We start from the raw sequence: 18,048 nt of genomic DNA, 5'->3' as shown, positions 1-18,048 counted from the left end.
TAAATAGAAAATCATATGACTTGTTGATCTAGTCTTTTGCAGATACAACTATGACATCATATGTCCTGTTTGGGCATCAAACTTTAACATCTGACATTTTGAAATTTTTTGTATGTTTCAGAAAGTAATAAATTTTGACAAAAAGAAGATTTTCAGGTGAAAATTGTGAGAGTTTCTTATATTATTGGAGAAATCAAATATCTCTATTGCCATTGAGAAAATGTACATTGTTTTGACCATTGACAGTCATCAATAACCTAAGGAATAGCCAATGGAAATGTCCCAATATAGTTTCATGATGCTAGTTAAGTCAATCAAAGTTACACATTTTTTCGTATCACACTCTGTGCAGTGTGATTTGATCAAAATCTCTTAATGCAAGAAATAGATAACAGGCCACAACCATAAACTAGAGGCTCTCAAGAGCCTGTGTCGCTCACCTGTATTTACTGATGCTTTGGAAATCATGTAAAATAAGGTTAAAATCATAATTAATAGTATTAGTTATTAGATATTATAATGATATCTAAGATAATAACAAAAAACTGCAAAATTTTTGTAAAATTACTAACTCTGGGGCAGCAACCCAACAACGGGTTGTCAGATTTGTCTAAAAATTTTCAGGGCAGATAAATCTAAATCTGATGAACATTTTTGCCACCTGTCAGATTTGCTCTAAATGCTTTAGTTTCAGAGATATAAACCAAAAACTGCATTTTACCCCTATGTTCTATTTTTAACCAAGTCGGCCATGATGGTTGGAAGGCGGGGTCATCGGACAAATTTTTTAAACTAGATACCCTAATAATGACTATGGCCAAGTATGGTTAAATTTGTCTCAGTAGTTTCAGAGAAGAAGATTTTTGTAAAAGATTACAAAAATTTACAAAAAATTGTTAAAATTTGACTATTAAGGGCAATAACTCCTAAAGGGGTCGACTGACAATTTTGGTCATGCAACTTATTTGTAGATCTTACTTTGCTGAACATTATTGCTGTTTACAGTTTATCTCTATCTATAATAATATTCAAGATAATAACCAAAAACTGCAAAATTTCCTTAAAATTACCAATTCAGGGGCAGCAACCCAACAACAGGTTGTCAGATTTGTCTGAAAATTTCAGGGCAGATAGATCTGATAATCAGTTTTACCCTATGTCAGATTTACTCTAAATGCTTTGGTTTCAGAGATATAAGCCAAAATCTACATTTTACCCCTATGTTCTATTTTTAGCCATGGCGGCCATCTTGGTTGGTTGGCGGGGTCATCGGACACATTTTTTAAACTAGATACCCTAATGACAATTGTGGCCAAGTTTGGTTAAATTTGGCCTAGTGGTTTCAGAGGAGAAGATTTTTGTAAAAAGCTAACAACGACGGACGACACCGACGACTACGGACGACGGACGACGGACGCCAAGTGATGAGAAAAGCTCACTCGGCCCTTCGGCCAGGTGAGCTAAAAAATGAATTTTAAAGGTAAACCTAAACTTAAGGTTTTTTACTGAGGAACAAAAGGAAATCTCAATGCCCATCTCTACAGCCTCTCAGGTTTCACTGATTTGTTTCCAAATTTAATGCATTTATTGAATATCAATAATCTGAAACCAACCTATTGGCAGTAATACTGGCATAACTAAATCTCTGATTCATATCTATTCTCTGATCAGAAGTTTCAATGAATCTGTCCTGAGCTCCATAAGCTCGGATCACACTTGCCCCAGAGACGGTTTCTCCAAAATGATTATATACGGGTGATCTCGTCTTAGATTGGAATCTTTTCAACTGTCTAGATGTGGCTACATAAAATCTCTTTAATAAAAAATAGAAATCAATAATTAAACAAAGCTTTAAAAATTACAGAAATTTAAACAATTTTAGATATGATCTTTGGAAGAACAGTCCAAAAAAAAAAGAAATTTTTATTCTGGGGATGACAAACAAATTGGCTGTTTTGTAGCTTTAACTTCATACAATTAATACATTCAATGCCTAAATGATGCTAGTCTTCCGTATTTCAAAAGAATCTTTTTTTTTTACCTCTTGCAATGTCTGAATTTTATTTTTTTAAATGTCTCAGATCTGCAGAATAGACTCATGAAGATGATACCTTTTAATACAAGAATTTTAAAAATGAACAGTAGCAAGCATACCTATAAAAGGGATGACAAAAAGCTTTGATTTATTACAGCTCAACAAAATATTTGCTATGCATTTCCAACCCAGTAGTTTTTATCCAGCAGCATTTTCCTAATCCATTTGAATAAATAAGAATGTTCTTCATTACACCATATGTACAACATTGTAATAGATTTATTTCAAATATTACATATCAAGTTAATGTCTATTGTTTTTTAAGTCATTTGGTCACTGTCTCATTAACACATACCCAACATCTCCTTTTATCCTGCAATAGACCTATCTACTATACAAATACAGGGGTACAGATAACACGCAGCGATAAACGTATACTAGACGTTTATAGTCTCCTGGTATCCTGCTTCTGTTGGGAGCGTACGGTTATGTTCAAATTACTGTTTACATCACAGTTCAATTTGGGGTCCTCATTGAGGTCCGCGTTTAAATCATGTAGATTTCATTCAACAACAAATTCAACAATTGGGATGGGGAAAAAATGTACAAAATGAAAGAACCTTAGTGAGCGCGCTCACATACCCCACGTCCCCACATTGTCATTGGAGAAATAAAATAAGTGAAAGAAAAAAAAATTGTATCAGAAAAAAAAATTGAATCATAATTTCCTGTCAATATGCACATCTACATAGTATGTCCTTATTATCTACACAGTTTCATGAAATTCTGTTGTGTGGTTTGAGAGGAGTTGCGATGACAAAAGGTTGCAGTAGTATATTGGACAAATAAGTTCAAAGGGGCGTAACTCCTGGGAAAAAAATTGAATCGTAATTTCCTGTCGATATGCACATCTACGTAGTATGTCCTTATTATCTACACATTTTCATGAAATTCTGTTGTGTGGTTTGAGAGGAGTTGCGATGACAAAAGGTTGCAGTAGTATATTGGGTATTTAAGTTCAAAGGGGCGTAACTCCTGGAAAAAAAATTGAATAATAATTTCCTGTCGATATGCACATCTATGTAGTATGTCCTTATTATCTGAAAAGGTTTCATGAAATTCTGTTGTGTGGTTTGAGAGGAGTTGCGATGACAAAAGGTTGCAGTAGTATATTGGGCAAATAAGTTCAAAGGGGCGTAACTCCTAGAAAAAAAATTGAATTGTAATTTCCTGTCGATATGCACATCTACGTAGTATGACCTTATTATCTGAAAAGGTTTCATGAAATTCTGTTGTGTGGTTTGAGAGGAGTTGCGATGACAAACTGTTGCAGTAGTACATTAAAGTAAATAAGTTCAAAGGGGCGTAACTCCTAGAAAAAGAATTGAATCGTAATTTCCTGTGAAATTCCTGTGAAATTCTGTTGTGTGGTTTGAGAGGAGTTGCGATGACAAGAAACAGGACTGACAGACTGACGGACAGACGAGTCAAAAACATTATACCCTCCGCAACTCGTTGCGTGGGGTATAATTAATTGCAGGATAAAGTCAATAACTGTTTAGTGTCTTTAAATATCAGCTGTATTTGTACTCGGCTCGAAACAGCAGTAATAGCTCACATTACACCTGTTTCTTAGCCTCGTACAAAGACAGCTGATATTTAAAGACACTAAACACTTATTGTCTATGTATTCATAGGCATGCCATTTGGCTACACCAAATCTCAAACAGAAGAAGATTTTAAAATATTTGAAGACTTACTTGAGCAAGAAAATAAAAGAATCCAAATGGTACAATCACAGTCATGAAAAAAGGAGTACTATAAGATATCACAATAAATGTAGCAACAACCATAAAGGCAGTATCCCAAAACATCTGAACTGTCCATGGCAACTCGTTGTCTATTGTTTCAATATCTGCTGAAAATCTGTTGACAATTCTACCAATTGGGGTGGTATCAAAGAAAAACATCGGTGCTCTGATGACACTGTGTAACATTTCATGGTGGAGCTTTCTAGATGCTGCCACTGATCGTAACATGAATAATGTCACATACGACAATAAAGATATTCCTGAAAAAAAGATAAAATATAAAGTTATATATACAAATGTGCATGCTATACTGTGTTCATGCTATGAAATCAAACACAGGATATAACCCACAATTTTTAACCTCAGGTTCCCACTTATTAAGAAGTAAGCCCACTTTGAAGATTTCCCCCACAAACCTAAAAATAAAGATACTTCTGCACCAAAATTGTTGATAACATCTGTCCACTGGATTTGGTTACATCTTTGGCATCACAGTTATATTTTTTTAAAGTCCTCTTTGTCGGCACACCTGGGCAGTTCCCTGCAAACAAGCACTACCTATCTTTCTTCCTGTGATTGCAAACACATAGGTATTCCATAAACAGGAGTAAAGCTCCTACTTAATCTTGCTCTTTCCCCATAAAGATAGCAAACTTTAACTAATTCAGGTCAAAACCTGGACTAAAATGCCATAGTGTGAACAGGGTAAAACTCTATGCCTTATACCTTATGATGGGAGAATAATACACACCTCAGTTACAGAAATATTACAACAAATCATTTGAACTTTTTCAGGTGCATCAGTTGGACTGATCAAGAAGTTTAAAAACTGATTATAAATTATATTTGTGCACAACACATATATTCCCATCCTCAGCACAGAGAGTCAAATTGATTATATTTCTATACTCCTGTAAACCTTTCAAAATAGTGATAAAATATGATGGAATGCAATGATCTGTTAGATTTTGAAAACAAGTGGCTCTTAAGAGCTTGTATCACTCACCTTGTTCTAAGTGCATCTATAACAATTGACACTCTCCAACATAGCAGACTAGAATATAATCTATGACAAAGTTTTTGCCCAAAACACAGAAATGGTAAAAATTGTAATTTCAGGGCAAAACCTTCTATAAAAAGACAACTGACAATTTTATACATTAGACCTTTTTGTAGATCTTGTCTTTCTGATTCATTTTAATATTTAAAGCTTTTACTTGTCTATTATATTTACAAGATAATAGGCAAATATGCGATGCATAGGTAAAAATTTCCCATTTAAAGGAACTAACTCCTATAAAGAGTTGATCAACAATTTCAGCAATATTGTCTTATTTAGAGATATTGCCTTGTTGAACTTGATCATTTTTGCAATTTAGAGTTTCTCTCTATCTATTAAAGTTTCAAAATAATATGCAATAACACAAACAATTGGTAGAACTGATCATTTAAGGGCAATGACTCCTATAAGGAGTCAACTGACAATATCAGCAATATTGACTTATTTGTAATATTTGTAGATTTTTTCATGATGATATTTGTTTTTTAAAGTTTCTATCTGTCATTTATGGGCAATAACTCCTGTAAAAAGTGTTTGACAGTCTTGATGTAAATGGACAGTATGTAGATCTCATCATTCATTCTGAACATTTTTGTCCATCCTCCACTCCTCCCATTTTGTTAAATTTGGCTCTATGATGAATCAAACCTCTAGTCCTAACTTTATGCAAAATTAGGAAAAGTAAGTTAGGCAAAATTTGAAAAAAAGAAATTCTATGTTGAAGCATATATTAGTTCAGTCGTGAAACAGTTTACTATAAATAAACAGATGGATAGATTAAGGACCAAAAACAATAAACTGACAGGCAAAGCTTTAAGATGATGCTAACAAACTATTCATCTAATTAACATAAAATATTCAAATTACCTATAGCTACTCCCGTTCCACCATATACTCCTAAATAGAAGTCATTTCTCTCCCTGTATACTGTACTGTTAGGTTCTAGTGATCTGTTGGTCAGAGTTTGATCTGATGTCCACTGACTAAGCCAAATATTTCCAAAAACAGAGGTAGCCTGATTCAAGGCAAACAGAACCAAAATAATACATGTATAAGGTACACCTAATGCCCTGGCATAGGTACCAAATACCCCAAGTCTTACCTGAAATATAAATACACATGTATGGTGCACTTAATCATATGGCATAGGTAAGTAACAAATACTGAATTTGGGTATGCATAATCTACAGTTTTTATCTTCAAAATTCAAAGAGAGATTTCATTGTTTGTTTACATTCTGCCGTGTTTGTTCTTGCAAAGGAGAGGGTGCATTCTTTCTATTCAGATACTTTAATCATTTACCTAATTCATATTAAAATGCAATTTTATTTTTTAAATCCAGTATAAACTGATAAATATCAAAATAAAATGCTCCTTTCCAAAATTTATCTTTCTTACCATAGTATTGCATAATGATGTATAAATTAAAAAAACATAATCAGATATTCGCTCAGATTTGGTGTTTGAGACTGCTGCTAGTGTTTTGTTTAAGCTACAGGTCCTTCAAACATTAACCAGACAATATTTTACTAAATGATAACACTGTTTTTACTTTCATATTTTTTTTCTTTTGTAATATTTATTAAATACTGATTTTCAACAAACTCTTAACAAAATTTGTGATTTATACTCATTTATTTTCCAGTGACAAACACAATTTTTGCAACATTTTCAACTGGAAAAATGAAATAAAGAGCTTGTTCTTTTTTAATATTCCATTTAACTTTCAGCGGAACATTAAAGTAATAATAAATAGTAGAAATGACAGCTATTTTATTTTCTTCAATTTAACCTTTCTTATTAACATTGTCAACAAACCACAATTAAGTATTCCTGCCAGATTCATTATTTCCAAAGTCCTTTACAATTCTCAATCCCAAAATTTTCATTACAGTAAGGTAAGCTAACAAGGGACATAACAGGCAACCACAGAAAAAATTAAAAACAAAAGAAAAATGTGACCTGCATTTACTCCTAACCAGGAGAAAATTGCTTTATGATGAAGTCAAGCAATGTGGCTAATTGTTTCTATATGGTAATGCAAGATTACGAGGAAGAATGTCAAGGTATTTCATTAGCTTTCCTCACAAAATCACCATCAAAGTGTACTTACATTTCCCTCCTCCATCTTTTCATCTGTAATCAGTTTATTTTCTCCTGTAGATTTTTTCTCATTCTGTTTTAATTCATCTTCTTTAGACTTGAGTCTCTGTAATTCAGGGCTTTTAGGATCAACTGCATCTTTTGATATTAATCTCTTCAAGATTTTTTTGTCATCTGTTTCTGACTGCACACCCCTAAAAAGGAAACAAATCAACGTTATGTAATGAGATACTTATAACATGGGGTGTATCTTCCTGATTATTCCTGCAATTGAGTCTTTGAAAATTAAACTATTTAAAAGCTGTCCTAAAGTACTGAAAAGTAACAGTAGTGATTTGGCCAAAGGGCAAGCAGGGTAGAAATTAGCTTTAAGCATTTATTTAAGACTAAAATCCTACTCTTTGGATATTTACACAGCTCTCAAGAGAGAAAGCAGGAATGGGTTTATATTTTATATTGTAATTAGATGAATTTATCTAATGTTTGAGCCTGTGCAATTTTTTTTTAATTCATATATTGACGAAATTTTCATGAATATTTGATTTCCTGTTTTTGCCAAAGTCAGCATAGAAAAATTGTACTTTGTTGAACATTTAAATTGGTGGTCTACCTAAACCCACGAAACCCAGGAAATTGGTACCCTATAAATGATAATGAATCCAGAGTAAATCACATACTTATCAGATTCATCATCCTCTGATGTTATTGATGTCAATCTTTGTAATATCTTAGCTTTTATTTCTTTCTCTGAAATAAAAAAAAAAACGATTCAGACAACTCAAAATTTCAGCACAATATTGTGAAGAAAGTTATAATATATAGAAAATATCTTGGATGATTTGATCTGTCTTTTCCTTGTCTTCATATTTTTTTGGACAACTTTTTAATTTACAAGTTTTTAATATTTTCATGGTATCTTCTGCTTCTTTTTTAGATTTTATATGCTGATAATTCAGTAAAGTGTGAGTACATTTATTATTGCAATTGTTGGATAATGAACACAAATGCAAGATAAGTTATTGTGATTTTAAGAAATGATGCATATAAATAAATATTTTGAATAACAAACAAAATTTTTCCGAAATTTTAAATATTCTTCAGGTTTTAACCAGAAACAAGCTCGACTTATATTCATATTTTTGAATTTTCTTAATTATTTCCTTTAGGTCTTTAAAACTTCAAAATAATCACATTTTAAGATCTTATCATAATATTTATAAATGAAAAACAGCCATACAACACAAACATTTTGCTACAGGATGTCTTAAACAAAGATGTTGATGAAAGTAAAATATCTTTTTGGGTAAAACTGTTACTCATATCTAAAACTCAAAAGGAGGCATGTGTTAAAATATAGAAATAGGAAATTCCAGAAATAATTTAAGTGCTATAACAAAACACTTATCAGTTAGGGACAGTTGCAGAACATAAAACTTCCTTTTTATGACTTTTTTGTGGTTTTTTTTTTAGCTACAAGAGGTCTTTTTTTTACAGTATTTTAGTTCGTGCTAAACAAATCTTTTTTTTTGCTTTTTTTTCACTCTGATATGCACTATTTCACTGAAAAATAAAATAATTGATATTGATGTAAGCTACTTGATAATTGTTCTGTTATGGTAAAAACAACCAATTAATCTTGTTAATAAGTGAAAAATTGCTTGGGGTTTTACAAGAAAGATCATATGCAAAAAAGTGAGGAAAATCATTGAATTGTTAGTTAAAACTTATTTCCGGAATAAATTAAATAGTGACAATTGAACAACTGGTAAACATGTGAATGACAATAAAACAGAAAACAAGATATATACTCACGTGCTTTCAAATATTTGACTGCAGAAATGTTAACACTTATAACATAAATATACTTGTCTAAAGGACACCATGCCCAAGGGTTTGGTTAGCGTTTACAGAAAAGAGAATAATGGGCAAAAAGTGAGACTAATGTGCCAAAAAATGAAGAATAGGTTGAGAAAAATTGACCAAAAAAAAGAAGAATAGAGAATAATGGGATTCTAAAATATGAAAAATAGAGTTGGAACCCCCCTTTTTTTTTAAACTTTGACCTATTGACCCCAACATCAATAGGCTTTTCCACTTCCATATGCCTCTATTTGTAAAAGTTTCATTCCGATCAAGCAAGGGAATTAAAGTTACCATCAACAATGAGTCATTGGCATTGGACACACAGACAGGGCAAAAGGAAGGCAGAGGGACAAAGTGTCACAACTATATATGATTAAAAAAAAATGTGATTAGCATATGAATAATTACAGGCAGCATGAGTATAAATTTGTAATATTTGTTAAACTTGGCTTTATTTAACTTCTCACTATTAACAAAATTGTGTTAGAAAAAAATCATATCAGTTTTCACCAATAATCTTTGGTTTTGTCGAAAATAAGAGTAGATATCAAAATTGTTGGAACTTTGTCAATTTAAACTCAAAAGATCTCCATTGTTCTTCATATGACCTTATACCTACCATCTGGATCCTCTTCTTCCTCATCCTCTGTTTGTATTAGATACATCTTTAAGAACTGTGCAAAAGCTCCATCGTGTGATAGAAGTTCATCGTATGACCCACATTCTGACACTGCTCCATCCATCATCACAATTATCTTATCAACAAATGGCAACCATCTTACTCCATGAGTCACTAAAACTCTTGTCTGAAAAATTAATGCTATGAGTCATTAAAATATCTATTCTAATTATTTAAACTTTGTACCTTCATTCTTATGTATTTTGAATCATGATTTGACATTTTGTCTGCCTGTTAAAACATAGCTACAACAATTTTTTGGGTTTTTGGGTACCTACTTCACTTATTGCATATCCAATTGTACTGGATTCTCTTCACAAATGTTTATCAAAAATTTACAAACAACATAATGGTAAGAAAAGTTCTTACAAAATACCAGATTTAAGATTCCCTTTGAATGTTTTTGCTTTTTCAAAAATTTAAAATTTGAAACAATAAAATATGTCCATAAAATGTAGCATTCAAAAACCTTATGTGACAGTTGTGAAGATGGAAATCTACAAATCCTGTAAATTTACCATCGATCTTTATAACCTCATTTAGGAGAAGGTAAAAAAACAGAGGAACAATGCTTGCATCCAGGTACTTTTTTGTGAAATGGTTTATAAATGTCTGAAAAAACGCTGATATTTTGTTTATCTTATTTCACTCTGACTTTTCAGATCTATTATATATATAAGGATGTCTTCTTTTTTGTGGTTGGGTTGATGTTTCATTGACATATACCCTACATCTTCTTTTATTCATATACATTCTACAAAAGGCATTTAATCTTAGCCACACTTCACATATCTTTAACAGAAATTTACCTTATCTTTCAGCAGGCCATCTTTACCGATCACCTGATCAAAGATATGTTTACCAACATTAGAATCCACAGCACTGAGAGGGTCGTCAAGGAGATAGATATCCATGTCATGATACACAGCTCTGGCTAAACTCACTCGCTGTTTCTGTCCTCCACTTAAATTTATACCCTGTCATATAAATAAACAGCAAAAATAACATTTGACAATTTAAATGTGTGATTCTACAACAGTAAAAGTTCTTCTTAAAGGTTGCAGTGCTGATGGAAAGCGTATCATAAACGGGTGTAAATCCAGGAGTTTTGTTTAAAGAGGAAGTAATGTTTTTTAAACACGATCAGAAAAATTATATATCAGCTAAAAAATGATCAAAATGTCTTGATTGCTCTATTTTCAAAATGCTTACAATGCATTTCTAACATGACAACCTATATTTTGTCAACCAGTATAATCAATTAAAAATTGGCTGTTCCACTTTACGCCCACTTTATACGACCAGGTAAACTCAATTTGCGATAGTTAAAACCCATGTTTTAAGTAGACCAAGCTTCAAATACAATACGTTTTAATTATTCTAATGCAAAAAAAACAAATAAGTCCATTTCAGTTACTATTTCGGTGTAAAATTTCATAATACAAAAATGTACCAAAATTCTGTGAAATGATGTTATTGTCTTTGGCAACTAAACAAAGTGACGTCATATGTATGCTTCCAGCATCAAATATAAACACCAGGTGTTTTCTGGCTTCTTGTACGCCTTAGAAGGTAATACAATTAGATAAAAAGAACATTTTTAGGTGGAAAATGTGAGTTTTTTTTATTTATTATTGATATTATTATTTATATCATTATATGGGATGTAAAACGGAACAGCCAAAACAGTTTCACGTGTATAAGGCTTTCACAGTTGACAAAAATACCGTATTTGTCCTATTAGAATCCAAATAATTCATGTGGATGTAGATTTATTAGAAAGTTACCTTTTCTCCTATTTCTGTGCTACCTCCTGCAGGAAGAATGTCAAGGTCAGGTTGTAAAGCACAAGCGTCAATCACTTGATCGTAGTCATCCTGCTTCATATCATTACCGAATAAAATGTTATCTTGTAATGTACAATTCTGTATCCAAGCTTGCTGAGGTACATATCCAACAGATCCCTGTAATGTCCAAAAATTGTTTTTGAATCATGGAATTAATTTTCTTAAAGTTGAGTTTATTTTTCTTAATTTTTGTTCTTAGGGTCAATTTGGCTCCAAATCGTACCATACCTTCTATCTTGTTTGGTATTTCAATCAACAACTTTGTGACTTAACATTTTGCTCTAACTTTCACTTTTCCAGGGTCAATATCAATCTAGTATATATATATGTATTCCTAGAGTATCATCTGGCTGTACCAAACTTTCATATTTTTCTATACCCATTAACTTCTCTACTATCTAATTTTGTAGATTTTACAACGACTAAGGCTTTGATCCTGCATAAAGAATTTGCTTTAAAAAAGAAGATTGTTTTCTTAGGCTGTATGAATCCTATTATATTTACACGTTTGGCTCTCCCAATTTTTGGCTGCTGGCATTCTTCAGGAAAGTAAACCCATAGATATACATGTACGGAAATATACTTTGTTTCAATTCATTTTAATTTTTCTGAGGATGGTTAAGGGTTATTTTCGTGCAATGTGTTTTGCCATTTATATTTCACGTGCAGCCGTGAAAAAGGTTCGTTATTCACTGTGTTTCATGAAATCGGTATAAAGATCAACGTGCAAGAAATTTTTAATTGTTCGTTCATCGTGAAATGGCAATTTAATTTCGCGTTCTTCCGTGCAGATACCCCCTCTTTACGCCCCTCTTTTCTGTTTTCCCATTTCCCAAATATCATTGCAATATAATATACCTTTACATTGACTGTTCCTTTAACTTTAGTCATGTCACCCAAAATAGCAGACATTAGGCTGGATTTGCCACTCCCAACCTGTCCAACAATAGCTACAAGCGATTTCTCTGGAACGTTCAAATCTATACTGAAAAATAATTATATGGTTGCCTATAACTGCTTACATCCACTTTATTTGAAAATATACGACACAATTCATAGTAGTCAACTCTTTCTTTAATATCAGCCAACTAGAAATACTGGAGTCAGTTTCACAAAAAAACTTACGCCTAAGATTGATTGTAAGTATACTGAATTGTTCATGACTTACGATCAATCTTAGTTGTAAGTTTTTTTGTGAAACCGACTCCTGGTGAATAACATTTATAGGAGTTCAAATATTGACTGTGGTTTTCTAAGAGGTTTTGTACTTTCACAATAGCAATTGGTCAAAAATTCATCTACTAAAATTCATTATCAGATGAAAATGTTCAGCCTAAAGCTGCTTTGTAATAGAAATATTCTTAACATATATAAGTATAATGATAAACTATTTATAAAAATACTTACTTCTTTAAACAGTCTCCTATGTCTGGATCCCACATAAATGTCCCATTCTCAACAATTATAGCACCATCTACAATGTAAGATATGAAGATTATTCACTTTTGAGTCTGTTATGCTGACTTCATTTATACAGAAAAAAAGAATCTGTGTCCATATGACACACAGCCCTGCTAGTATTATTATATGTCCATGATAAGTGAGTCGAGAAATCGGGTACAAAATCTTGATGGCCTTATTTATACAGCAAAAAATGTGATAAAAATAACTTGATTAGATCAGCAGTAAAATACTTTGATACTCAAAACTCATTTTTTATTCCTAGAATACCAATTTGGGTGATTGTTTGTTGTTCCAAGCAAACTACAGATTTAAATTTTCAATGAAATTATCAAGAGTTAAGTATTTCAAAATCCACATGTTTCAGTACTTTAAAACCATTTGTTCATGTAAATTTCAAATTGGCAATCCACAATTTAATTTTCCCACAATTTTTATTTCTCAATGAATCAAAATAAATAAATCTACAGTAAATGTTCATATTCGAGTGTGATGATTTTTCAGAGTTCATCTATCTTATAAAAAACTTTGACTTCAACAACTTTGAGACTGACTGATTATTATGTTTTAAAGGTCAATAACCATTGTAAACAGCAAATTATCAAAACCAAGAGTTTATTAAAAATTCAAGAATAAAAATTCGCAAGGGTTCCTCGGAACCCAGTGTCTCGCCTACTTTTGCTGTTAGTCGCAGGCTCAACAAAAATGGGGAAAAAATTATTAAAAATTTTCCTCTAGATACTATCTTTTGATTGTAATAGGTTCTGTTCAAGTTTGGTAAAAATCCAAGAAGGTTTATGAATCCAATAAATGTTTTAAAAACTTTAACTGCAGACTGTATGTAATGTTAACTGGAATAAAACTAAGTCCATTTATAAGTAATATACGGAAAAACAGGAAATACATTTTTACAAAATTTCCTTCTAGATACTAGCTTTTGATCATAAACAAGCTTCTGTCCAAGTTTGGTACAAATCCAGGATAGTTTAAGAAAGTTATTAAAATTTGAAAAACTTTAACCACAGAGTGAATGTAATGTTAACTGGCAGAAAAACTAAGTCCATTTATAAGTAAAATACGGATAAACAAGATATTTTTTTTAACAAAATTTACTTTTGAATACTATCTTATGATCACAATCAAGCTTCTGTCCAAGTGTGGTACAAATTCAGGATAGTCTAAGAAAGTTATTAAAATTTGAAAAACTTTAACCACAGAGTGAATGTTATGTTAACTGGCAGAAAAACTAAGTCCATATATGAGTAAAATACGGATAAACAGGATTTTTTTACAAAATTTTCTTCTGGATATAATCTTATGATTATAAACAAGCTTCTGTCCAAGTTTGGTACAAATCTAGGATAGTTTAAGAAAGTTATTAAAATTTGGAAAACTTTAACCACAGAGTGAATGTAATGTTAACTGGCAGAAAAACTAAGTCCATTTATGAGTAAAATACGGACAAACAGGATTTTTTTTTTACAAAATTTACTTCTGGATACTATCTTATGATCACAAACAAGCTTCTGTCCAAGTTTGGTTGAAATGCAGGATAGTTTAAGAAAGTTATTAAAATTTGAAAAACTTTAACCACAGAGTGAATATTTGTGGACGCCGATGACGACAACGACGCCGACAGAATGTAGGATCGCTATGTCTCACTTTTGTGACAAAAGTCGCAGGCTCGACAAAAATAGATTTTAAATTAGAAACTCCACACAGATTTTGTTCTGTAAAACACATACCAGTACATGACATTTGTGTTTTGTCCAATGTCAAGGAAATATTTCTACTTTATTTTTCATCAAACTAGGTTGTGACCATCCTAAAATGGTGTTAATAAATAGTTCATTCTAGAATTTGAAAAGAGTACCTACCGTTTAGGACTAACTGCAGTTCATTTACCATTCTGGAATGATAATGACACTACAGTAGAGTTAAAAACTGAAATGAACCATTTTACTTTTCTATTTATTTTCACATTCAATTTGATGATATCTTGATCTGCTATGCCACAACGAAGAACCGTTGTAAATTATGCCTTATATGTTCTTTGGAATAATCATGTCAAGTATCTACCTTTGGAATAATCATGTCAAGTATCTACCTTTGGAATAATCATGTCAAATATCTACCTTTGGAATAATCATGGAATACATTATCAGTATCCAATTCATCATGGCTTAGGAACTTATTCAATCTTTTAACTGAAACACTGGCCTGAAAATTAAATATAAAAAATACTATAGTTATAAACAGTTTGAAATGCTACAATCTGGATGTTTTCTGGACATATTAACAATTTTGGTAGGTATTAACTCTAAAACAGGAATAATAGTCATACACAATGTGAGATGGGGAGGGGGGAAGCACTTCAATCCTTTTGTGGTAGGGGTTAGCAGCTGAGACATCCAGTACCAAACCCTTTTCATATATTCTAATTATATCAAAAATATTGTAACCTATAACACATTTTTAGACAGAAAATAAGATACATTACGCTATTTCATGGAGAGTTAAAATAGATCTGACAAATATCTGATGTATTTTACACTGTGGTTTTAATTGCATCTTTAAAGAATGCTTATATCTGATCCAGTAGTTTAAGATACTTATGATATAGAAACCTTATCATATATTTAATCTAATTTTCAAGTGACCTATTCCAGTGGCTAATTTATTCCACTAGGTATATAGTAAGTACACACACCCTGAGTGTGAGATACTGTCATCTGGAGTTTTGTCCAGAAATATTAGTGGGTGAAGGTATCAATGCCAAAAGCAGGAATCAATATAATTAAAAAGGGAGAAGGTATGATCAGGTCACTTTTTTGTCCCCTTGAATTTGAAAATAAAAAAAGTATTATAAATCTACCAAAACAACACACTTCAGATGTTCATATGACATTATATATTCTGTCAGAATAGTGACATCACAATTAACCTATCTGCACTAAAATGTCCAGATTTTATTAACATGTTCATTTATCAATAAAATTAACAGTTTCAAAGACTTGAATAAATTTACAATTTTTGCAATTTCAGGGGCCAAATAATGGCTCTTATCATACCTAGTTTGTTTTATAGATAAAAAAAATCAATGCTAAAAACTTAAGATGATGAATAGCAATAAATAAATACTTGGTTATTTCCAAATATGCACTAAAATGTTGCCTCCAGTACATCCAATAATTTCCCCTTTAGAAAGGAGGTCAAAAAATTGCAAAGCTGTGGAGCTATTCATCAGGTTGTATCTTATTGCAAAACTAAAAGGTAGAACCAGTTCTCAATATAAAAATAAAAAGATGTGGTATGATTGCCAATGATACAACTATCTACCAAATCCAAATGATGTGGATGTAAGCAATTATAGGTCTTCAAAAGATCATATATACCTTTATCCAAAATCAATACCCAATCCCTAAAAGTCTGTCAAATTTCTAAGGTTTCTATATAATTAAGATCATCCACAGTTTTTAAAAGAGAATTGTATTATCAAATTTGAAAGCTATGTGAAAAGAAATGATGGCATATAAACTAGGAATGTGAATAATTTTAAAAGGCTATTTCTACAAGTCCCTTTTCTAGAATAACTGTTCCCTGTTTCAGATTTTTGTAAACTTAAATTATCTACATATTAATTAGTAAATATGGGTATCAGATAGGAAAGCAACAAGAAATGATAGTATTATGTAAGCAAGACAACCATTATTACATGTCCTCTTTAAAAAAAAAAAAAAGGATTCCCTGATTCTGATTTTCTTCAACGTTTTCAGAAAAATCAACATACATTTAAATTCAAAGTGATACAAGAATAAATGCAGGAGTAATCCAAGAATTACAATTACTGTAAGATATTTGTTGGACTCACCCTTTCATGATGGATTTTCTACTGATTTTATGCACACACAGTCACATACCTTTATTGTTTCTGTCAGAGCCATAGGAGCAAAGTTTATTGCAAATCTCAGGATGTTGAACAAAGAAATGGCAACAAAAGCAGTCTCAGCATCAAGATAATGGTCTTTGGATAGAAACACAAAGGTAGCAAATGTTACCAAAGATACCTGCAAAAATTTTTAAAAAGTGTAAGCATACATCCTGTTCAGGCCGCAGAGATTTAAGTTGCTTGAATATATATGACTGACTATTTTCTTATTCTAAAACTAAAAGAAACATTTAAAACATTTAGCATGCAACTAAACAGTACAAGCAAGCACCAAAGAACTTGTTCATATATTATTAATAATGGAATAGATAATATGTTTGGTATTTGTGATCTATCCTTATTCTACTGGTCCAGCAGTATCAGTTACAATCATAAATTCAGTTTTTCTCAACTATTTTTTAACAGGAATTCCATTTGGACATATTTTTGTAAGATATAACAGGTTACCAAAAGTTAGTTCTAGCACCATAGACTCTGACTTCAAATCCTCTTATAACTAATGTAAAGCAGGGTACTGGAGTGGCGATATTTGTGTCAAATTTTATGAGTACAAACACAAATAACGTCACTTCAGAAATCTAGCTAGTAAATAATAGAAATTTTGGCTAAATCTGAACATTAGCTTTATACTTTGATATTCTGTGGTAAGCAGAGAAGGTTGAATGTCAAATCAACCACACATATAGTCTTTCCAACCAAAATCCAGAAGCTTTTCTTCATCTTGCTAAATCTGAACTGATCTTGAATTTATGTTACTTGAAATCAATAAGTTACACTGTATTCAATAGGAGCAAAGAAGTTAATTATCAAATTAAAAAAAACATTTAAATTGTTATGAAAGAAATTTTCTTCTAAAACAAATTTTGATTTTACTTTGTCTGAAAAAGGTAAGTTTTCTAAAATTGAGGAGGCCATAAAGTGATGACGTCATGCCCCAGCATGCGTATCTTCCCAGGATGTGTTGAAAAAGTGAAAACTCAGCATTTTCTTGTCTTTATCTGATCAAACAAAACAAAATTTCTAATTATGAAATGAATGTTATTGTGTGCAGATAATAGCAGTATGCTGTATTTACGAAACGCTTCTGTTAATGCATAAAAATTCCAGGTGACATTCACTGGTAACTGACGGTAACTGGTACTCAACCAATATTATGCAACAAATTATATACAGGAATATCATTAAACTATTTCACTATGTAAGACATTGTAATACTGTAGTATTTACTCATATAAGATTT

At 31.6% G+C, this 18,048-nt stretch overlaps 1 protein-coding gene across 1 annotated transcript in view; it reads right to left on the bottom strand.

The window, feature by feature from the left end:
• LOC127706658 (multidrug resistance-associated protein 1-like) overlaps window positions 1-18,048 on the bottom strand; it is a 46,338-nt gene that overhangs the window by 10,699 nt on the left and 17,591 nt on the right. The window contains exons 12-23 of the mRNA XM_052211313.1: window positions 16,780-16,926; window positions 14,995-15,079; window positions 12,806-12,872; window positions 12,257-12,383; window positions 11,339-11,515; window positions 10,361-10,528; window positions 9,492-9,678; window positions 7,687-7,756; window positions 7,020-7,203; window positions 5,774-6,008; window positions 3,796-4,106; window positions 1,614-1,813 (exon numbers count right to left, since the gene is read on the bottom strand). Coding sequence (XP_052067273.1) covers window positions 1,614-1,813; window positions 3,796-4,106; window positions 5,774-6,008; window positions 7,020-7,203; window positions 7,687-7,756; window positions 9,492-9,678; window positions 10,361-10,528; window positions 11,339-11,515; window positions 12,257-12,383; window positions 12,806-12,872; window positions 14,995-15,079; window positions 16,780-16,926 — 1,958 coding nt within the window. The remainder of the gene's footprint in view (window positions 1-1,613; window positions 1,814-3,795; window positions 4,107-5,773; window positions 6,009-7,019; window positions 7,204-7,686; window positions 7,757-9,491; window positions 9,679-10,360; window positions 10,529-11,338; window positions 11,516-12,256; window positions 12,384-12,805; window positions 12,873-14,994; window positions 15,080-16,779; window positions 16,927-18,048) is intronic.

Source organism: Mytilus californianus, unplaced genomic scaffold (genome assembly GCF_021869535.1).
Source record: "Mytilus californianus isolate M0D057914Y unplaced genomic scaffold, xbMytCali1.0.p SCAF_6, whole genome shotgun sequence".
NCBI lineage: Eukaryota > Metazoa > Mollusca > Bivalvia > Mytilida > Mytilidae > Mytilus > Mytilus californianus.
The sequence above is the reverse complement of the archived record's forward strand: the minus strand, read 5'-3'. Positions and strand labels throughout refer to the sequence as shown.